General features: G+C 39.9%; 1 protein-coding gene across 8 annotated transcripts in view; it reads right to left on the bottom strand.

Annotated features, from left to right (window-relative positions):
• The window catches only part of Cadm1 (cell adhesion molecule 1), a 371,074-nt gene that overhangs the window by 234,675 nt on the left and 113,834 nt on the right, over positions 1-22,565 (bottom strand). Inside the window, exon 1 of one of the 8 annotated variants that reach the window (XM_045144995.1) lies at positions 16,632-16,683. The exons of the other annotated variants lie outside the window; for them this stretch is intronic. Within the exon in view, the coding sequence (XP_045000930.1) occupies positions 16,632-16,668 (37 nt within the window). The 5' untranslated portion in view covers positions 16,669-16,683. Of the gene's footprint in view, positions 1-16,631; positions 16,684-22,565 lie in introns of those variants that run through there. 8 annotated transcript variants of the gene reach the window in all.

The following is a 22,565-nucleotide window of genomic DNA, read 5'->3' as shown; positions in this document are numbered from 1 at the left end:
AATTATTCTACTCTGTATGTATTCAAAACTACAGCTCCGATTTTATATTTGCCGTGGAATATAGACAAGGTATACTTAATATGAAGCTGGCCAATTTTTAATTGCTTCTAGGTAGGAAAGTGTGAAAGATTAAAGAAATGAGATACCTTGGATGTATATTAAATTTGTGGGTACTTTAATCAAGTAGATTTTACAGCTGACCAGGAACCTTCCAAATTCAAGTAGATAAAGCCTTCATTTCACACCCTGAAACACAGCCCAGATTCACTTATCAACTGCACCAAGAGAACCTCCCTTAATTCCAATGTCTGATTTCTTTGGTTTATAAGAGCTACAACAGACCAGTATCAAAATTACAAGCAAATCTGGCTGGCAGCCCCTACTCACTAATTCAATAGTGCCTTTGGTGTATAAGCCACTTTATTTCTGTCTCTGCACTGAGATTTCCTATATGAGAACAGAATAAAACCGGGCACGTTCCTATGTTAAGATTACATGGGTTACTTCTAACAAAATTACCTGCTGGAATGAAATGAGCAATTGTGAAGTTTATTACTGCCCTTAATTCTACAAATCCAGATCTGTCCTAGAACACCACTTCAGAGCAAGCTGCTTGGCAGTTCATTAACTAACTCAGGATAAACCACTGAGAAGCCACCATTCCATAAACCACCACAGAAATTCTGAATGAGAGCTGGCATAAGAACAATGCATGGGCAAAGGCTATAGACCCCAAATATTAACCAAGATGCCTATAAATGTATGACATCATGACCCAAAGGAGGAGGAAAAGATACATCTAATTTAGAGGTGAAGTATATTTTAGCTATCACGCAAGCACATGTGTGCTCATACACACACGCACACACGTCTGTCATGTCTTGTTAAACAAAAAGGATGTAATCAAGAGCTTAGCTCCTGATGCTTGGAAAGTTAAACTAGAAGTCCAGGGAATGAAGTTCATCACAGGTAAACTAGACACAGAGAAGTAAAACTAACTTAAAGCTGGGCATGGTGGTGCATACCTTTAACCCAAACACTCAGCAGGCAGAAATAGGAGGATTGCCTTGAGTTTGAGGCCACCTTGAGAATACATAGTGAATTCCAGGTCAGCCTGGGCTAGAGCCAGACCCTACCTCTGAAAAACTAATATTAAAATAACAATAATGCTGGGTGTGGCCAAGCACATCTGCAACCCAAGTCCTGAGGGAAGCAGAGACCTCCAAGTCACTGAGTCTAGTTAAAAGCAGTGGCAAGCTCAGGACTCCATCTCAGAAATCGCGCAGGTGAACAATGGAGGGATCACCCAGCATTTCCCTCTGGCCTATGCATGTGCATGCAGGACACATATATGTGCACACATACACACATACGCATAAACCACACACCTCTTACAACACAGTACTAGACACAAGCACGCACACATGCACACACATACAAAATAATATTAGTAGTAATAACAAAATAATGACAAAAAAGATGTGCTGACAAGTATACAGAATCAGAGAACTAAACAACTGCACACACGAAGTGGGTTGGTCATAAAGTACCCAGTACTTGCCTTATCTGTGACCCAAATATTTCTTGTTTCCCACTACTTGAAACACTAAAGCTTGTCTGCAATAGTCAAGAGTTGCCTTTCCTCCCTCCCACTGAGCTTCCACTAAATGAAGAATTTAGAAGAATAAAGTAAGGTGATGACTTTAAACCTCATGAGGATGAACCATATTTCCTTTTAACACATGACTAACTTCCAATAGTGACCTTGTCTCAGGATACCTTCATTTAGAAAGGTATACTACGCCCTCTTTCAGCGTAAATTTGGAACTGTATTTTTTTACATGTTGAAGAAATAAAAGTGAAAGCAAAAAGTCAATGAACACATGTGTTCTCATGAATAATACAGTCACTATGGAAATAGAAGGAAAGCAATCAAAGGTATGATTTCAAGCATCTTACTATTTGTTCTTTGCCAAGAAGGCATACAGAAAAACAGTCAACAAGTGTTAGACATCTTTTATGAAGCTTGTCTTCTGCTGAGATATGGGGAAAACAATTCTGAACCTATCTTGGGATGTATTATGTTAGCAGCTGGGACTTCCACTGTGGGAGATTAATACAAAGTAGGATGAACGGGCTCAGGAGATGGATCAGAGGATAAAAGTGTGTGCTCTGCAAGCTTGCTGATCCCCTTGCAAGTTGGATCCCCAGCACCTACTTAAAGCCAGATGCAAAGTGACACATTTACCTGTAATCCTAACCCACCAATGGCAATGGGCAGCGAATCCAGAAGCTCATAAGCCAGTCAGAGTGGCCTTCTCAGATGCAAAACCGGAAAAAAGACCCTGTCTCAAAAAAGGTGGAAGGTGAGGCTCAATACCCCAAGGTCATCCTATGGCCTACACATACGTACTATGCCGTGTGTGTGTCCATACACACACATACACACACACACACACACACACACACACACACGCATACACATGCACATATTTTAAAAAAATAAATGTGAGGCCTGGAGAGAAGAGATAGCTTAGAAGTTAAGACACTTACATGTGAAGCCTAAGGACTCAGGTTCAAATCCCCAGTATCCATATAAGCCAGATGCACAAGGTGGCACACATGACTGCAGTTTGTTAGCAGTGACTACTGGCCCTGGCATGCCCATTCTCTCTGACTCTTTCTCATCTCTTTCCAACAAATAACTAAAGTATTTAAAATATTTAAAAGATAAAACAAATGAAATGTGATGAATATAAGAATGTCTTGAGACTGGAAAGATGGTTCAGCAGCTAAGGTGCTTGCCTGCAAAACCTAACAACCCACATTCGAGTTCCCAGTACCAACATAAAGCCAAATGCACAAAATGGCACATGCATCTTGACTGGAGCAGTAACTTATGCCCTGGTGTGACCATTCTTCCTCTTTCTCATTTTTTCTCTCCCCACCACTTGCACAAATAAATAAATATTTTTAAAAAGAATGTCATATAAAAGATGGTTTAAACTTAGAAGTGCCAGAGTGAATTTGATTTCCAAAATAGGTGCACATGTGTATTTTTTTCCCTAGCTTCTGAAAAGGCCTACAAGTGACTCCACAGTTGGAAGCACACCTAGTTCCCCAATATTGGCTTCTACTACCATCATCTTCCAAAAGGAACTATAATTCCAGAGAAGTGCTTTACAGAGCTATGGCAGAAAAGATACAAGATGAGCCTGGAATATTTCATGCAGGTAAAGTTATGCTCAAAAAATGGTAGCGAGCTGGGGAGATGACTTGGCAGTTAAGCGCTTGCCTGTGAAGCCTAAGGACCCAGGTTCGAGGCTTGATTCCCCAGGACCCGCGTTAGCCAAATGCACAAGGGGGCGCACACATCTGGAGTTTGTTTGCAGTGGCTGGAGGCCCTGGCGTGCCCAATCTCTCTTTCTCTTCCTCTGCCCCCCCCTCTCTCTCACACACACACACACACACACTCTCTCTCTCTCTCTCTCTCTCTGTCTTTCTCTCTCTCTGTCACTCTCAAACAAATAAATAAAACTTCAGAACATGGTAAGAGCATGTCAAAAGGACACAAAGACAACATTAAAGGGCTCACTGGTTAAATCCAGAAGGATCTGAACACCAAAATAATCATAAAAGCAGTAAATAGTAAGTATATCATTACAAAGGGAAGTCTAGTCAGGGGTGGCAGTACAAGCCTGTATTCCCACCATTCAGGTGGCTGCAGCAGGAAGACTTTGAGTTCCAGGTTACTCTGGGCTACACAACACTATCTAAAAAAGAGAAATAAAAGAAAGGAACAGGGGTTTAGCCTTTAAGACAGACTGAATGAAGATGGGTGCATTTCATAGAAAAGAATGTGAACTACAAGCAAGCATTATTAATGAATGTTGTATCTAAGGAAAAATTTTTTAAAGGAATGATCTATTTCAAGTGTTGACTCACAAATTATTTATCAGTTGGCAAGGACAACATAGGAACTACATAACGTGAAAATCAGACGATGTCTTGATCACATAATCCATTGTCACCAACAAAAAGCACAAGGATACAGATACCTCTGTATGAGATTCTTTTATAAGCATATGTCACTTAAATATTACCCTGGCCAGGAAAACGCAGCCTTTATCTTATTATAACGAAACATCGAATAATCCCAAATGAGGACCTTTTCTACAAAAGGAGAGAACTATATTTTTTATGCTTATATCATAAAGCCAAAAAGTCTTGAATAAACTGTTCCCCAAATAAGGAAGTTGAAGAGACAAATAGCTACACAAGCCATGCAGTCCTAGTACTGGACCCAATGTCAGAGGCCGCCATGCATTCCTACTACCGGACCCAATGTCACAGGCCACCATGCATTCCTAGTACTGGACCCAATGTCACAGGCCCACCACGCAGTCCTAGTACTGGACCCAATGTTAGAGGCCACCATGCAGTCCTAGTACTGGACCCAAGGTCAAAGGCCACCATGCAGTCCTAGTACTGGACCCAATGTCAAAGGCCGCCATGCAGTCCTAGTACTGGACCCAATGTCAGAGGCCGCCATGCAGTCCTAGTACTGGACCCAATGTCAGAGGCCGCCATGCAGTCCTAGTACTGGACCCAATGTCAGAGGCCGCCATGCAGTCCTAGTACTGGACCCAATGTCAGAGGCCGCCATGCAGTCCTAGTACTGGACCCAATGTCAGAGGCCGCCATGCAGTCCTAGTACTGGACCCAATGTCAGAGGCCGCCATGCAGTCCTAGTACTGGACCCAATGTCAGAGGCCACCATGCAGTCCTAGTACTGGACCCAATGTCAGAGGCCACCATGCAGTCCTAGTACTGGACCCAATGTCAGAGGCCACCATGCAGTCCTAGTACTGGACCCAATGTCAGAGGCCACCATGCAGTCCTAATACTGGACCCAATGTCAGAGGCCACCATGCAGTCCTAGTACTGGACCCAATGTCAGAGGCCACCATGCAGTCCTAGTACTGGACCCAATGTCAGAGGCCGCCATGCAGTCCTAGTACTGGACCCAATGTCAGAGGCCGCCATGCAGTCCTAGTACTGGACCCAATGTCAGAGGCCGCCATGCAGTCCTAGTACTGGACCCAATGTCAGAGGCCACCATGCAGTCCTAGTACTGGACCCAATGTCAGAGGCCGCCATGCAGTCCTAGTACTGGACCCAATGTCAGAGGCCGCCATGCAGTCCTAGTACTGGACCCAATGTCAGAGGCCACCATGCAGTCCTAGTACTGGACCCAATGTCAGAGGCCACCATGCAGTCCTAGTACTGGACCCAATGTCAAAGGCCGCCATGCAGTCCTAGTACTGGACCCAATGTCACAGACCACCATGCAGTCCTAGTACTGGACCCAATGTCAAAGGCCACCATGCAGTCCTAGTACTGGACCCAATGTCAGAGGCCCACCATGGAGTCCTAGTACTGGACCCAATGTCAGAAAGGGTATTATTAGATCAAGGGTTAAAACTGAGGTAGGGACAGAAGATTAGATAAGGCACTGTGTCTTTCATAAGTAGCCTAAAGCTAGTAATTTCATGTCTTATTCTTTGGAAGCACAATGAAGTATTTGGAGGCAAACAGGCCTTTGTGTGTGAAACTTATTCTCAAATGGTTCAGGGGAAAAAAATGAACAGTAAATGAAAAATAGTAGAAAGAAAAAGTGGGAGTGAAAGTTCACAGGAATGACAAAGCAAGATGTCAGTAGGAAATGAATCTTTGTAAAGGAATGTGGACATTCTGGTTAAGTTTCTGCAACTTTTCCCTAAGTTTAAAATTTTTCAATTAAAAGTTTTGAAAAAAAAAGTCTCACCTCCCACACACTAGTCAATTTAAAACACATTCAGAGTATTACTAATCTCATAGTCTTGTTTCTGGAAATGTCACATCAATGTGTAGAAAATATTATGCATAAAGATGTTTGTCATGGCGTTGTTTATAAAAGCAGACATCTGGAACTATCACGTTATTACACATGTCATTTTTTCAACCACATTGGTCATCTGCCATAGTAGATAGTTTATGAAGGATTTTCCCTCTACTTTCTGTACATTCTAAATGTACAATGTTTATATATAATGTACAATAAAATATCAACTTTATTCTTAAAATAGTTCAAAGTAAAAGAGAATAATTTTCTTAAGTACTTTGGGAACAACTATTAAATAACTAATTGATACTGTGGATGTCCATCTGACCTACTTCTAGTCCAAAGATAGGAAATAAAATAGTCATAGCAGGAGATGGACTTCAGTGGATCTTACTTCCAGATACGAACCCACACAGTCATGAGCCACTGATTCCGCTCCCTTTTTATCTGCAACGTCCAAGGACTGTGAGGTTCCTACTCCATCCACTATCACTTGCCCCCATCTCACAGGAGGAAAAAGGAAAAGCAAAGGCACTTAAAGGTTGGAGTACACCTCAGCAGCATTATTGTCCCTGAGCTGTAAAATGATGCCCAGAAGCTAAAGTTCTCTAATCAATTCCTTGGAAAGTTAGGATTCTATATGTGGACCTAAACAAACCCAATTATACTGAACCAAGCTCAGAGAACCTGTGTCCATAGAAAATTCTTTGTGACATTCACTGAAAAGGGAAGAATGGAAAAAAAGAGAAAACGAATATGGAAAAGGAGATGAGACACGGGTCAGGGAAGAAGGAAAGAAACACCTGGGATTAATAAGTAGGTGACAGTGATCAGCTGTAAATGTTTAGTTCCCAGAAAGGGTGAAACAGCCCAGTGTTCCTTTAAGAGACCCTTACAGTCACTGCCAAAAGGTCAGGCTAATATTTAAGGGATTTTTAGAGAACTGTGTATAATGAAACAAAAGTGGAAGTTTCTAGATTAAACAATTAATACATTTCAGTTCCCGCTTACGGTACACATATTCATAAGCATTTAATTATATTTATTTCTTAACAGACTCTGGTTTGAGCAATCTCCAACTTCAACTGAATCTCATAAACTCAGCCAATGAAATAATTAAAATTCTTTTGCCAACTTGATTTGGATGAAAAAGTCAAATACTTCATTTAAAATTTATGCGAGGCACAATCATAAAAATATACTAATTTTTCATTTTTCATTCAGATTTCAAATTGAATCCATTTAATAACTGTCGATAGCAAAGAAATAGGAATGCATAGAAAAGTCATACAATTGACAATTACCCAAAGTTCCTGTCATGTTTTATGAATCAAGAATTGTCTCCAAACTTGTAAAAGAAATCAATGTGCATTAGTGTCTAGAATCTTACAACCTGTCTGCACCATGCTGTAAAAAAATGACTACAATTAAACATACAATTTAAAGAATTCATCCATTTGAATGAACAAAAATAAAGAACTTCTCTGTGAACCCATGTCTCTTTTCAAGCAACGCAGCTCTCGCGGCTGTCTCATTTACTACCATTTCTTCTTCTGTGTATTCACGTTCTTTATCAGCAGAACAGTTACAACAGTCTTTCAGACTTGAGTGATGAATGACAAAACAACACAGCCCCATTTTGCAATGTGAATGGCCTTAGAACACAGCGCCATAAACCAACTGCAGTGGTTACGCCAGAAAATAAATAACACCCAGCAACATTATTAAATTCTAAAAAATGAGCCAAGAAAAAGAACCAGAAATAAGAGGAAGAAAAAGCAAAAGGGAGAGTGGAAGAAGGGGAGAATGCAAATATTTGAACACCTGAGTAGTAAGTGAAAACTTCTTATCACAGTTCTTGTTTCCCTTGCTGGGGAGGGACCTTAAGACCTGATGTGAGATAGAGTAAATGATTTCTCACCAGTTGTACCCCTTGCCTCTCCATGCTCAGTTCACATATACACAATTCCTTTCACAGCCATGTACATTCTGACCTATAGAGGCCTCAAGTTCATGCTTTGTTGTAGGAACTAGGGGAGCCACTTGAAAGTCCAGAGTCCCTACAGAAGCATTTCAACAAGACTTGTCTCTGAACCCCTCCAGCAAGGAACTAGGGGTTCTGTACCAAGGTGAATCACATTACCTACTCTACAAAACAGGTAACCTGTCTAGTCCAAAATCAATTTGACTTCTTGTTAAAACAAAAACAAAGTAACAGGCTCATAGTGAGTAGACAACAATTAAGAACAAACATTACCAAGCTAATAAAAACAATAAATCCAGCTCTTGTTCAAATATCATAGTTTCATTAGGATCAATCTTGACTGTTTATTTCCAATTACTATTATTTCCCTAGTACCTGTAGTCCCTCTTACCTCGTGTCTCCCCACCCCACAGGTTGTTACAACCCTTAGAAAACTACTTAATTTGCCTGTTTCTCACTCTATTTGTTATTCTTTTCCCAACCATGTTAAGTCCTACAGAAGGAAGATATTTGTCTACTGAGTTCACTAATACATGCCAGTGTCTGGCACGCAATGATACTCAATAAATGTCTGTTAAGTGAATGAACTATTTATTATGCTTAACATTTCTCAAAGCTCTTAGTCAAGCAAAACTGGGCAGAGATTTTTTTTTAATCATAGGAAAGATAAAGGGTTATTATCATTACTCTAAATGACTATTTACGTTGATTAAACATCTTTCTTGGGCTGGATAAATGGCTTAGCGGTTAAGGCACTTGCCTGCAAAGCCAAAGAACCTCGGCTGGATTCCACAGGACCCATGTAAGCCAGATGCACAAAGTGACGCACACATCTGGAGTTCATTTGCAGTGGCTGGAGGCTCTGGCACATCTATTCGCTTTCTCTCTCCCTCCCTCCCTCTTCCTCTTTCTCTGTCACTCTCTCAATTAAATTAAAAAAAGTGTAAAAGATTTTTCTCACACATGCTCACATACACACACAATTGTTAACAGTAAGGAAAGGACATAAGCAACTGCTAAAAAGAGCAAATAATTAATATTAGCAGGAAATAACTGCATCAATAATAACCAGTAACAACTTCAATTAAAACAAGTCTGTTTCTCCTCTGCATAACTTTCAAACTCTTTAAAAAATTAAAATTGAGGGCTGGAGTCATAGAATAGTGGCAAAAGGCCAAAGTCTTCCAGGAGGGGCTCAATTCTCCAGCCCAATGTAAAGGCAGATGCAAAACATGGCTCGAACATTTTGTGTTCCATTTGCAGTGGCAAAAGACTTGGACACACACACAAACACACAAACAAATAAAATTTTAAAAATTAATTTAAAATGCTGTTAAGAAAAAAAATAAAGATTGTCAAACACAGGATAGTGCAATAGGACAGTCACTCCCAAGCAGGAAAAATAAAATTAGAATAGCCATTCTAGCTGGGCTTGGTGGCTGGCATACACCTTCAATTCTAGCTCCTGAGAGGTAGAGGCAGGGGGATCAGGATTCTGAACCATCCTGGGCTACATTAAATCCCCCCCCACACACACACACACATACATACACACAAACAAAATTCTCAAAAGAATCATTTGGAAATAAGTATTTCAATCATAATAGTATCTCTGACAGAGGCATTTCACTGTGAAACCTTACTCCAGAGAAATATTCATAGGCAAAGGTAAAATATATGTTCATCAAAGATTTATTTATAGGAGCAAAATTCTGGAAAATTTCTACAGGTTAAAAATTAAAAGAAAGTCAATTATATAATCTGGGGGTGTATGCTTGGAGTCTTTTTATTACAAAGATGAAAAATTACAAATAACACAACACCAGGTAAGTAAAATCAAATGAAATTTAATCTGAACCAAACATAGAATGGAAAAGACATTCTTGTTAATCTTACATTATCTGCAAGTCTGGTGTGATGGCACAGGCCATAAGCACAGCACGTGGGAAGCGGAGGCAGGACAGGCAAGGGTCCAAGGTCATCCTCAGCTACATGGGAGTTCAAGACCAGCCTTGACTATAGGATACCCTGTGTCAAAAATATATATATGTATACTTTTATAGATTTCTATGTATTAAAATACATGTGTTAATTTTTTACTTGAAAAAGTGAAATAAAGACTTCATAGAATTGGATAAAATATAATTTCAAGGGGCCTCATTATTAGCAAAAAGAGAAATAAAGTCTTCAAAATTAAGACTTTAAAAAAGAAGCAAATGTTAGCAACAGCTGAAAAAAGAACAGAAAGCATTTTTAAGAAATAAAAAATCATCTTCTCTCTAAATTAAAAATGACAAAAATAAACCCTAGCTCTAAATAACTCTACCAAGTCCTTTTCATCCAGAATCACATTATTAAAATTTTCTTTTAAAATTAAATATAAAATTGGACAGGGACTATGTAGACAAGGAATCTTACTAGTTTAATTCCTAACTGACACAGCTATGAGCCAGGAACAAAACCACAAGAAGCAACAGAGCATTTACGGCATTAACACTGCCTCTGTCTGGACAATAAAATAAAATTAATGGTAATAAATGGACTTTTCAATAAATCAGCCAGCAATAGTGCCACCAAGCCTCAGTGATAAATCATCTACAAAGAAAAGGCTGAGGAGGAAAGGAGGAACGGAAGGTAAAAGGGGAGATATAAAAAACAAATGCTATCTGGACAGTCAGAAGAAAATCTACCCATGTAGAAGCTCTTTTCTGTAGAAGTTATTGAGAGTATTCAAACAACTCCCAAAATCCCAAAATGACGACTATACTTCCAAGTCCACGTCTAGAGACTATATCTATCTGCACAGGTTCTATGGAAATCTGCACATGCTCTTTGGAAATCTACCAAAATGTCAACAGAAAAATGAACATCCTTTGCAGTCCTCTGACAGGACCACTTCATAAAATTACTGCAGAGCTCATTTTAATTCAAGTTTTCATGGCTATCCACAGATGCAGTAAAGAGAACACAAAGGGAAAGTAAGAAAATTCAAGCAAACCTCTTACTTTTCTTGTAAGCTCAAATATGTTTTTTAATGCTAAACATCAGAAACAAGGCACTTGGATTCCAACACTTTTCTTTCTAACCTTTGCTTTGTACCTAGGTCCAGAGGGAAGATCATGCTTACAAGAATCACGAGACAAATGAAAAGCAATAACCAAGATAAATGAAAAACTGCCGGGTTAAGTTTTAGTCACAACTTTATTGCAAAGGTACTTTGTTATATGAGATGAAAAAAATCTACTTTTCCTCTTCTCCACTAGCGTTACATATTGAAAAATGAAAACATAATTAAGCTGTTCTCTTAATGACATCTCATCATTTATAAAGAGCTTAAGGAAAACAATTTGCATGCAGACTGAACACCATAGTGATGACGCACGGTGTGGAACCCACGTCAAAAAAAAAAAAGTTCAATTTCCGATGTTATTCAAGTGTCCAGAACAGACTCTATCCTTTTCCCTGTATGGGCTTTTTTTTTTTTTTTTTTTTTTTTTTGCTGTTGTTGCTATTTGTATGTTTGTTTTGTTTCACAGTCTTGCTTCAGAATCTTCTAAAATTTTAATATTAATTTTTAAAACAGATCAAATTAAAGAAAACATCAGAAATAATTAGTATTCAAATCCATTTCATTCCAGAAGAATGAAGAAAAAAATCAGAGACCAGAATCTTGATTATGTTCACAGTAAAATGAAAACCAGGAAGACTGGACATAAAGAGACCATAGTCATTGTGGATTTATAAAACTCAAATGCATCTCTGATATTTAGATTTGCCCTTGACCATTCAATTCTCAGCCAACACTGCAGAGAGAGCTGAGTCTTGCCAAACTAATCCATGTGCTAGAATCACCTGGAGATTATTTCAAAATTCCAAAGCCCAGCCCAACTCCACCAACAATGAGATCATAATCTGTAGGGGTGAAATAAAGTATCAGGGTGTTTTGACTCTCTCAAAGTCATGAGCCACTGACATAAAACCAAACCTAGAAACCAAACCAAGCCTTCCTCCTCCCTGGAGATTCCATAACTGTAAGCCCAGATAATTAAAGTAAGAAGGGGGAAGAAAAAGAAGTGAGAAGGATAGGGAGGAACAGAAGGAGAGAAGGAAAGGGACAGAAAAATAATCACCAACTCAATACATTAATCTATCAGCATTATAAAGAAATTGTGTATGCATACTCAATACTGCCTCTGAAGCTGGTTCAACAAAGCACAGAACAAGGTCATTATAAAGGTACACAGCATATTGTGCTGACTTGACTTTCCACTGTATAGCATCATTCCTGTAAGGATGATGCTGAGGAGCTGGGGAGATGGCTCCATCATTAAAGGCACTTACTTGCCAAGCCTGCTGGCCTGGATTATTACCCAGTACCCATGTTAAGCCCGATGTAATAGGTGATACATGCATTTCATGTTTGTGTGCAAAAGCAGGAGAGCCTGATGTATGTTTGTACACACACACATGCACATGCATACAAATAAGATCATTTTATTTTGTTTTGTTTTGAGATAAGAAAGAGAATTGGTGCACCAGGGCCTCAGCCACTGCAATTGAACTCCAGATACTTGCACCACCTAGGGGGCATGTACAACCTTGCACCTGCCTCACCTTTGTGCTCCTGGGTTTACATGGGATCTGGAGAGAAATCAGACTTGGGTCCTTAGGCTTTGCAGGCAAGCATCTTAACTGCTCAGCCATCTCTCCAGCCCATGAATATATCCCCCCCCCAAAAAAAAAGAGGAGGAGGAGGAAGAAGAAGAAGAGGTTGCTAGTTTGGGAGAGAAAACAGAACACGTCTCTCTACAAGTCAAAATGAACTGATGTACATTCCAAGGTAACTATCACAATTTTCCAGACACAAATTGGCAGCAATTAGACAGAGGAGATGTTTGAAGATTATGAACTTGCTTAGCCTTGCCTACCTTGGAGCTTCTTCTAATAAAGGAAAGGACATCAAAATCTCTATTATGTTCAAAGATGGAAAAGGAGGGAGAGGAAAAAAGTCTTAAACCCTGTAATTTCAATTTAAAAAGAAACTTGCTGTAGCTATTTTTCTAATTATGCATATTATTTCAATACAGCCCAAAAGATCATTACTCACTGCACAACATTTTCTACCCCTTCTAGCCCTTTCTACACCCTCTATCTTAAAACAAAAACAGCTTCCGGTATATGCATTTTACTTGTTTTATTGGCTCATGACATTCAAAGAGCTCATCATGCATACCGCCCCACTGGGACATTTAGCCTATTTAAATCTGTAGAAATCGTTTACCCCTAGAAAAGAGTCAAGATTATTTTTATGCTGCCCAAATGGGAAAATGCTCCAGATATCCGATGATAATATAAGTGTGCTTATGAACATGACAAAATTTGGCTTGAAAAATACCTCTGGGTTTGGCAGAGCTTCCACGTGTACCGAACGAATAGCAAAGCTAGAGCTGCTAAGCATGTCTGCAGAGGCACCAGGCAGAAGACACAAAACATGCCCTTGTGCATACGACTGCCTTAAAGACACAAGCAACCCCTCACAAGAAAAGCAGGGGAAAGGGATCAGGTATCAATTTATGTGTCACAAACATGGCTGTGCTTCATTACTGTAGAACAGGATTAAACACATAAATCTTGACGACTCTTCCAAGACTTAAGGTCAAGCTACATAACATTTTTCCTTACTGCTGGCCTGTGGCATTTTCGGTCATTTCAACATTTATGATGGGCCCACCTTTGACAAAGCATCCCTTAACTTTTTTTTTAAGAGTACATAAAGGTGAAGGGAATACTACTTTGCAGAATAGATGTCTTGGAGATTAACTTTAGAGTTGTTCTCTTTCATTCTAAATTTTCCTCTGCCTCTATCCTGCAGTGAAGTCACAATACATCTGTGACAGAATAACTCCCATGGCAACAGGCTGACATCATAAACACCAGATTAAGACTTGGCTGCAAAGCCAGAGGAGATGATGGGCCGGGAAGAAAGAGGCTATAATTCAAACAAATCTCTTCCATAATAGCTATGGGAATACTAAACATTACTAGCCAAGTAAATTGCTTTTTGTATAAGTGTTCTCTTTTTTGAAGTTTGCCCCAGTGTGGAAGTCTCTCTGTAAGTCAGAACCTTCACATTATTTTAATGTACTGTTCTGTATTTAATAATCTTATGCTTCACACATTAGTCTGTTGCCATGGGAATGCCAGAAGCACAAATACAGGATTACGGCTATCAAGCAGGAGAAAAGAAATTATGAATAAGCCTCGTTACGTTCAATAATTAGCAGCTACATGGAAAAAACAAAACCGTGAATTTAGGTTGATGCATTTATCTCAGTGTTTGAATACAACTTGGAGTGTGTTATTGCTTTAAAATGAGATTCTAACAAACTGCCAAAAAATTCTTGACTAGCAGTTGCTACTCAGTGCCATAATGTAAAAACTCAACCTGTCCATCTCCTCATTTTAATTTCTTTCCCTGAAGAAGATTGGTAACGAATATGTAGCATGCCCAAATGGATGCTACTATCTTCAGCCCACTTATGGGGTGACGGAGCATGGAAATACTAAACCTTCCTCGCTCCTGTATTCTGGCAAAGCTCCTGAGGAGACAGTGTCACTCTCTCTGGCAATACACAGCCTGTATATAAAGATGAGAAATGCCACCACTGTGTGGGAGGCTCATTCCAAACCCAAGAGGGGGCTGAAGGGGAAGCCTGACATAAGGAGATCATGGCCCCAACTTCTACCACTAAATCGATATGTAGCCCCAGGCAGCTCTTTCTTCTTGGAAATTCAGTTTCATCATCTCTGAAGTGGGAACAATAGAACATAAAAGTGTAATTTGGATCAAGATGTGATAATGCATTTAGCTCACAACATATTTTCTCTTCTAAAGTAATGATGACATTGTGCTCTGTGGTGTTTCCATTAATGACTGAGGAAGCTCTGTGCAATTATTAATTATACAAAATTTACTAATTGCAGGAAAGATTGGCAACATGGTCAATGAAGATTCTGAGATTACCAAAGACTGTAAAAGCAGTACTTCCTTCAACCAAAGTACAGAGGAAGATATAGAAGACCAACATTATACCATCATGTCCTCCATGAGTTCATGGGAATGTACTGCTGGACTTCTGGCTGCCTGTATGAGCCTCCCTCTCTACAAAAATAGCCTTCTTTATTACCTCATCTAAATCACATGGCGAGAACAAAGTCTTAATCATGCTTAAGCCAGGAAATATTTTACCAAGATCCACAGGTCCTGGGTACTTCCAGACTTTCCATGTTCCCTCTTCCATTGGGTTTCTGCATTCTACAGCAACGGTACAAAACATCATTGGAGGAATGTAATTTTAGAACGTTCTATCCAAATTAACTGGTTGTGAATAGGCTTTGATTAAAATATAAAGGGCTTTTAAAATAATTTAAAATGATTCACTGGAACTAATTTGGAGATATTTTAATCTCTGAATGTGCAATGATCTGTAGTCCCCTTTGGCCTCAGCCTCTCCTCGGGGAGAGGGACATTTCTACTTAGGCCTTATGCAACCAGGTAAGAGCCCCCCCACCCCACCCAAGGAGAGAGAGAGAGAGAGACAGACAGACAGATAGAATGGGCATACCAGGGCCTCTTGCCCCTGCAAATGAACTCCAGATATATGCACAACTTTGTGCATCTGGCTTTTACATGGATACTGGGAACTGAGCCCAGGCTGTCAGGCTTTGCAAGCAAGTGCCCTTAGCCAATGAGCCATTTCTCCATCTCCAGTCCAGGCAAGAAGTCCTTTAGTCACACAAGCAACATCCCCATGTGCCTGTGTTTCCCCAGCCTTTATGATTTATGTCTTCTAAGTCATGCACAATTCTTTTCCACTTTCAAAATCAGATCGAGCACATTTCCCCTTCTCAGTGAATGCTGCTCATCTGTTTCCCAGACCAGATCGCCAGATAATTCCAAACACAAAAATGTTGACAATTATTTAAAGAATCGCTTGAGATCAAACAATCTCAGCTTACATTATCTACTCATTTGTTTAAATTCCATTTTAGATTAAACAAAGGAATATTTTCCCAACATACTAATATATTCAATGAAGACCACTTGGGAAGCATTACCTAAGACAACCTGAAGTAGGTTCCACTGTGCCTAGGAAGTTCAAGGACATGTTTGCTGCTTTCAAAGTGCCTGCTCAGAGCCACTACAGATTCCTTCACGAAATCGTTTGGCGCCTGGTCTCTAAGATTCCCTAAATCTCAGCCAAAAACCCTTCAGATACCAGGCACAGAGTTGGTCCCTATTTTCTCACATTTTAGACCTTTTCTTTTTGGGTGTTTGGATAAAAGACTGGAGCCAGAAAGAAGCAGAAAGGGATGAGAATCTGTATTCCAGAAGACTGAGACAAAGATATTTCCTGCTTTAACCTTCCCAACGACCAATGATCACAGTGTCTACTTACCAAACGAAGAAACTGAGAGAAAAAAAAAAAAAAATCAAGTAACCTTCTACTCAATTAACAGTGGAAGAGTAGAGATTAAACCTTACAACTCCAAAACCTAAGTTCATACTTCTTTACACTTGAGGGTGGATGTGAAAGCAGCCCTACCTTTTAATTCTGCTGTGTCATGGCAGAGACCACTCATAGAAAGACTTTGTAACAAAACATGTATAACAAAGAGGTTTACAGGAAATTATCTACTCTCTGTTCAAGTCAGCGCCCTTGCCCACAGCAGACAACAGCACATGCAAGGACTGGGACTTACTACCACAGCAGCAAGGATGGGATGGAGACTTAAACATGCATCCATTGTGGTATTGATGCCCCCAAGCATCAGACAGTCACTTACCTAAAAGAAAGAGAAGAGAAAACATCATTATTGTAAATGTAGCTATTTACTCCTTAGAAATTCTATGTGCTAACACAACAAAACACACTTTCACTTTTAAGTCAGCGTACCTGATCACAGAAGCATAGGCCTAGGCTAGCTATTTTTTTCCCATCTCTCACTTTCATTCTTTGTACTCAGTATTTATATGCCTTAATTATTTTTCATTTTAAGCTAGAATAACATTTAGTTTTATGAGATGACAGAATACTCTTTAGAAACATTGGTGAATCCTCTGTGAGCAGTTACACAGACACTTCTTTCCACATACCTTCCAAGTTTCATTGTTCTCCCAGTCTACCCACTGACCTCATGATGACCATGTCTGACAGAGAGCAGACTTAAGGCACCTATCAGTCAACTGCAACTTTGCATCCAAGCCCCATATAAACTTTAAATTCCTAGAGTCTAATATAACCAAAGAATTCCACATCTAGCAAACAGAAAATGCATATTCTTCTTAAACAGAGATGATATGTAAACCAACCCAAAAACAAAAAGGTCAATGCTAGGAATCAAAATCCACAAAAAACAGAGGAATGTCAGGAATTTATATACACCAACTAGATCTTATTTTAATAAATTATAAACATTTAGTCAAAGAAAACTATGACCATGATCAGCTAACAGATAAAGGCTGGGTACGTGTTATAGGTTACAGCACGAATATGACAAGACTTAGCACATGTACAACGTATTGGTAAGCTACTATGGGTATTAATAGTGGGCTCTGCTGCATGAGTTAACTGGCATACCAATGAGACAAAACAAAAAAATTTGACCCCAGTACACATGGAAATTGGTGTAAGTTAAGGCATCCTCTTGAATCAATAGGGGAAAAACAGATATTTTAACAAATGGTATTTGGAAAACTATAGAGACTTTAGAAAAAAGTTAAATTGTATCTGCATCTCACATTCAGCAGAAAACACTCAAATCAACATGTAATATTACCAGACCAATATATAATGAGGGTTTGGAAAGGTACTCCCTATCATTTGTCGCCAGCAAATGCAAATAACAATATGACACACCTATAAAAATGACCATAATCTAAGATACTGTCAGCCCCAAACACTGGTGAGGAGAGAAGCAGTAGAAACTGCCAGTGAGGGTGCAAGACTCTTCCACAGTATTGCAGCTTCTTTCTTTTTCTTAACCGTGTGTAAACTGAGTCCATGTGTGAGTGCAGGCACACAGGCCACAGCATGCAGGTGAAGGTCACAGGGACATTTTTGTTGTCAGTCCTCTCCTTCCACCTTGTTTGAGGCAGCATCTCTCCTTGTCCATTGCTTCATATGCCAGGATGGCTAGCCCACAAGCCTCCCAGAGATCCTCCAAGTCCCTGTGGGCACACTGAGATTACAGATTCCAGCTTCATGAGGGTTCTGGAGATCCAAATTCAGGTACTCATAATTGACCCAGCAAGCACTTTATCTACTGAGCCACTTCCCTAGCCCAATTGGTAGTTTCTTACAAAACTGAACTCACTTTTACCAAACAAACCTTCAGCTAGGCAACTTAGTATTGATAATAAGAGTGATGCCCACAGAGAAATCTACACACAGATGCTTTTCACAGTTTTATTCTAAAAACAAATACACACTCAAGCCACAAAAGATATAAAGGAAACTATTATTTCTAAATGAATCGAGGCAAGCTATATGACATAATGCAAAACCAAAAACTATACCAATGATAAAAAGACCAGTGGCTGCCAAGGTTAGGAAGGAGAAGGAAGGCATGAACTGGCATTGCACATATGACTCGGTGGAAATATTATATAGTATTTCAAAGACTCATGAGAATACATGTCCAAATCCAAAAAATACAAGAAGGCCAAACCCTAGGGTCTAGGGAGATAGGGATGGCTGAGTAAATAAACTATTTCCCTCCAAATCATGAGTAACCAGAGTTCAATGCACAGAATATGTAAAAATGCTGGGCTCAATTGTGTGCATTAGGAACACAACTCTGGAAAGGTGGAGTGTGGTGGTTTGAATAGATGGCCCCCAATATATTCAGTTGTTTATTTATTTGTAGATTGCATCTGCAGTCACCTGGCTGGAGGCGATGTCACTGGCTCTTAAGGTGTGGTGTAAGGTTGCAGGTTTCAATCTAAAGATATGCAAAGTGTGCCTAGATGAAGTGAGTGAACTTTTTGGCTTTTAGGCTTGTGCTTTTCTCTCTCTCTCTCTCTCTCTGTTTGGGCCTGTGAAGGCAGGCCAGCTTCTTCTGCCATTTATGGAACTTCCCCTGGATCTCTAGGCTTCAATAAATATCCCTTCCTCAATAACTGTGTCTGGTCTGGAAGTTCATCTCAGTGAACCTGAAGCTGTCTGCTACAGAATTTGGTACTGAGGAGTGGACTCAGATGAACCTGACCATGTGGATGTAGACCTTTTGAACTTTGTTTTGGAGGAATAGGCATGGACTTGGGGCTTGCAACTGAAGATGTCTTCTGGAGTGGTAAGCCAAGTTTTATGGACTATTCTGATGAGAGTCTGAGAATGCCAACTGCAGATATCATTGAACTTCGAGGCTTGGCTTATGAGATTCCTAAGGGGAAGGAAAGACTGCAGAGGATTCTGTTGGAACTGGGCTACTGGCATAAGGGCTGGCTGCATCCTGATGCCCAGGCCCAGAGAGTTTAATCAAAGTTAAATTTGTAATGGACTGATGTGTTTGGCTGAAGATATTAGACTGAGAGCTCTAAGATTTTAAGCTGGAAAACCTCAAGCAAGTTAAAATTACAGGCACTGAGACTGATTTTAGGTTACTGAATCTGCTATTGTCAAACACATTAGCAATCTTAAAGGAAGATGGCCCAATTGCTTTATGGAAAGGATGCCTAAGGAAAGACTATAAGAGAAATGCAAACACTTTAGGAAAGAGTTGACTGGAGAAAGAACCTGCTTTTCAAGATTATGATTTATTTTGTCTGTGAATTAAGAATATGGCTGTGTCCTGCACACCTGGTATTGGTTTCAGAAGCATTTAAAATTCTAGGAGTGGTCATGAATTGCACAAGCTTCCAGGAGCTGCCTCTGAGATGCGGCATGAGGTAGGGTTTGACGCCCTGATAGGCTGAAAGAGCCTTTGGAAGACGTGAGGAGTGGTCATGAATTGCACATGGTTCCAGGAGCCGCTACTGAGATGCGGCATGAGGCCAAGCTGGAGGGGCGGAATTGGAAAATCTGGAGACTGTCAGTCTCTGGTTGTATTGGACTTGAACTGCAGAAGTTTGATGTTTGTTTGATGGTGGTTGAGTTTGCATTGTTTTAGTCTTTCCTTGCTATGCCTTATACCAGTTGAAAATGTTTACTTTGTGCCTTTATATGTTAGAAATGTTTAACTTGTGTGATTTTACAGGTCTTAATATCTTAAATTGGTCAAGACAGTGGGGACCTTTGAAATTGAACTGAGTACAATTTACAATGTATGTCGGTTATAAATCTATTGGGGGCCAGGGGAGGAATGTGGTGGTTTGAATAGACAGCCCCCAATATATTCAGTTATTTATTTGTTTGTAGATTGCATCTGCAGTCACCTGGCTGGAGGCAATGTCACTGGGTGGCTCTAAAGGTGTGATAGTGGATTTCAGATTTCAATCTAAAGATATGCCAAGTGTGCCTAGCTGGAGTGAGGGAACTGTGCTGTGGCTTTTGGCTTTTAGGCTTGTGCTTTTCTCTCTCTCTGTTTGGGCCTGTGAAGTCAGGCCAGCTTCTTCGGCCATTTATGGAACTTCCCCTGGATCTGTAGGCTTCAATAAACATCCCTTCCGCAATAACTGTGTCTGGTCTGGAAGTTCATCTCAGTGAACCTGAAGCTGTCTGCTACATGGAGATAGGAGAATGCTTGGGGCTCGCTGACCAGCCAGTCCAGCCTAATTCATGAGCTCCAGGATGAGCAGAAACCCAGTCTCACAAAAAGGTGGATGGCATTCTTGAGGAACACCACCCAGTGATGCCTTCTGGCCTTCACATGCATGTACACACTCAGATGCACATCCACACATGTGAGTATACACACACACATGCACACACATACACATTCATTTAAAAAAATGAACCCTATTGTAATCTACTAAAACTGAGTGGTAATTATGTGTCACTTTGGGTTCACCAACCAACTATAGTAAATGCACTGCTTTGTAGGGGACTGGAGATAGGAAATCACTAATTTCTGGTTACATTTATATGAACTTACAGCTACTCTTAAAAAACACACAAAAAAAACTAGCTAGACTCTTCCCTGCTGGCAGACCATCATATGGCTGGAACATGACAGGCAGGCTGTTGGTGGAGGAAAGATATCAACAGTCTTAACATTAACAATCAGTGGACCCTGGGAACTGCACAACTGACCTGCCAGGCAGTATGTGCCCACTGATACCAAAGTGGCATGACTGCTATGGGGCCAACCAACTGCTCTCTGATTGGCTCTGAGGCCTGCTCCAAGGGAAGAAATTCATGTCTGGTACTGAAAACCTAGTCAAAAGGGGGACAAAATAAATAAAATAAACTGGCTAGGAATGTAGCTCATTTGCTAGTGTGTTCATGCTTGAGCATGCATGAAGCCCTAGGTTTAACTTTCAGCAACTCATAAAACAGATGTGGTGGTAGGCACCTATATCAATACTAGGAAGATCAAAAGTTCAAGGTCATCTTTAGTAACATAATGAAGAGAGGAAGGAAGAGGATCAAAAGTTCAAAGTCATCTTTAGTTACATATCGAGTTCAAGGCTACTCTTTCCAAAACCTATATAACTAGTGAAAGAACATGGGTGATTCTATTACAAGTTGACAGTGGGAATGAAAAGGCAAGTCAAGAAGCAATAAAAGATTAATTCCTTTGTCAGATCAAAAATTCACTAAAAATGTCTATCAGCTGAATGGTATATTCAGGATAAAAAATGTTTGCAACTTATCAAAGCATATAAATAGCTTCTTGAAAATGGAAAAGTAAATACTAGAAAAATACCCTGAGAGAAAAGAACAAAAATATAGAAAAAAGTATGAACAGGGAGGAATATAAATAAAAACAAAAAGCTAAAAGTTTGACAGTATAGTCTATTTGTAAGGCTAGGAGGACATGTCACCTATGCTCACTGCAGGTAAGTAAGCAAAAGGGTATAGTATGAAGCCCTATAGGGAACCTGCAGAGTTTAGCAGAGATAATGGAGGTATATTTATAAAGCAATACAAAACCAAGATCACTGGAGAAAAAGATGATAAATGGTAACAAATAGAAGTCCAAATATTAAGCATAAAAAGACGAAAATAGAGGTGGAGAGATGACTTAGAAGTTAAGGTGCTTGCCTGCAAAACCTAAGAACGAAGGTTTGATTCCCCAGAACACACATAAGCCAGATACTTAAGATGACACATGTACGTGGACTTCGTTTGCAGTGGATTGAGGTACTGGCACACCTACAGTCATTCATTCTCTCTCCCTTCCTCCCTCTCCCTGCCTCTTTCTTTCACTCTCTCATAAGTAAGCAAACAAACAAACAAATGAATAAATTGAAAATAGAAAGTCATTTGGCAAACACAGCAGGCAAATATGGATGTCACAATTGTAAAGAGGAAAACAGAAACCTTACCAAGAAGACAGGTGGCACATGACCACGATGGACACCATCAGTAATGGAACACATGGGCATTCTAGACGGATCTCCTCATATGGTATTGGATCACGTCCTCTCAAACAAATACTTAACACATTTAGCCACAAGGTGGCATCAGAAAAAACCAAACTGAAGGCATGCTTCAAAATATCTGGCTAATAGTCTCTGACAGTATCAAGGTC

The sequence above is a fragment of the Jaculus jaculus genome, chromosome 3 (genome assembly GCF_020740685.1).
Source record: "Jaculus jaculus isolate mJacJac1 chromosome 3, mJacJac1.mat.Y.cur, whole genome shotgun sequence".
Classification (NCBI taxonomy): Eukaryota; Metazoa; Chordata; class Mammalia; order Rodentia; family Dipodidae; genus Jaculus; species Jaculus jaculus.
The sequence above is the reverse complement of the archived record's forward strand: the minus strand, read 5'-3'. Positions and strand labels throughout refer to the sequence as shown.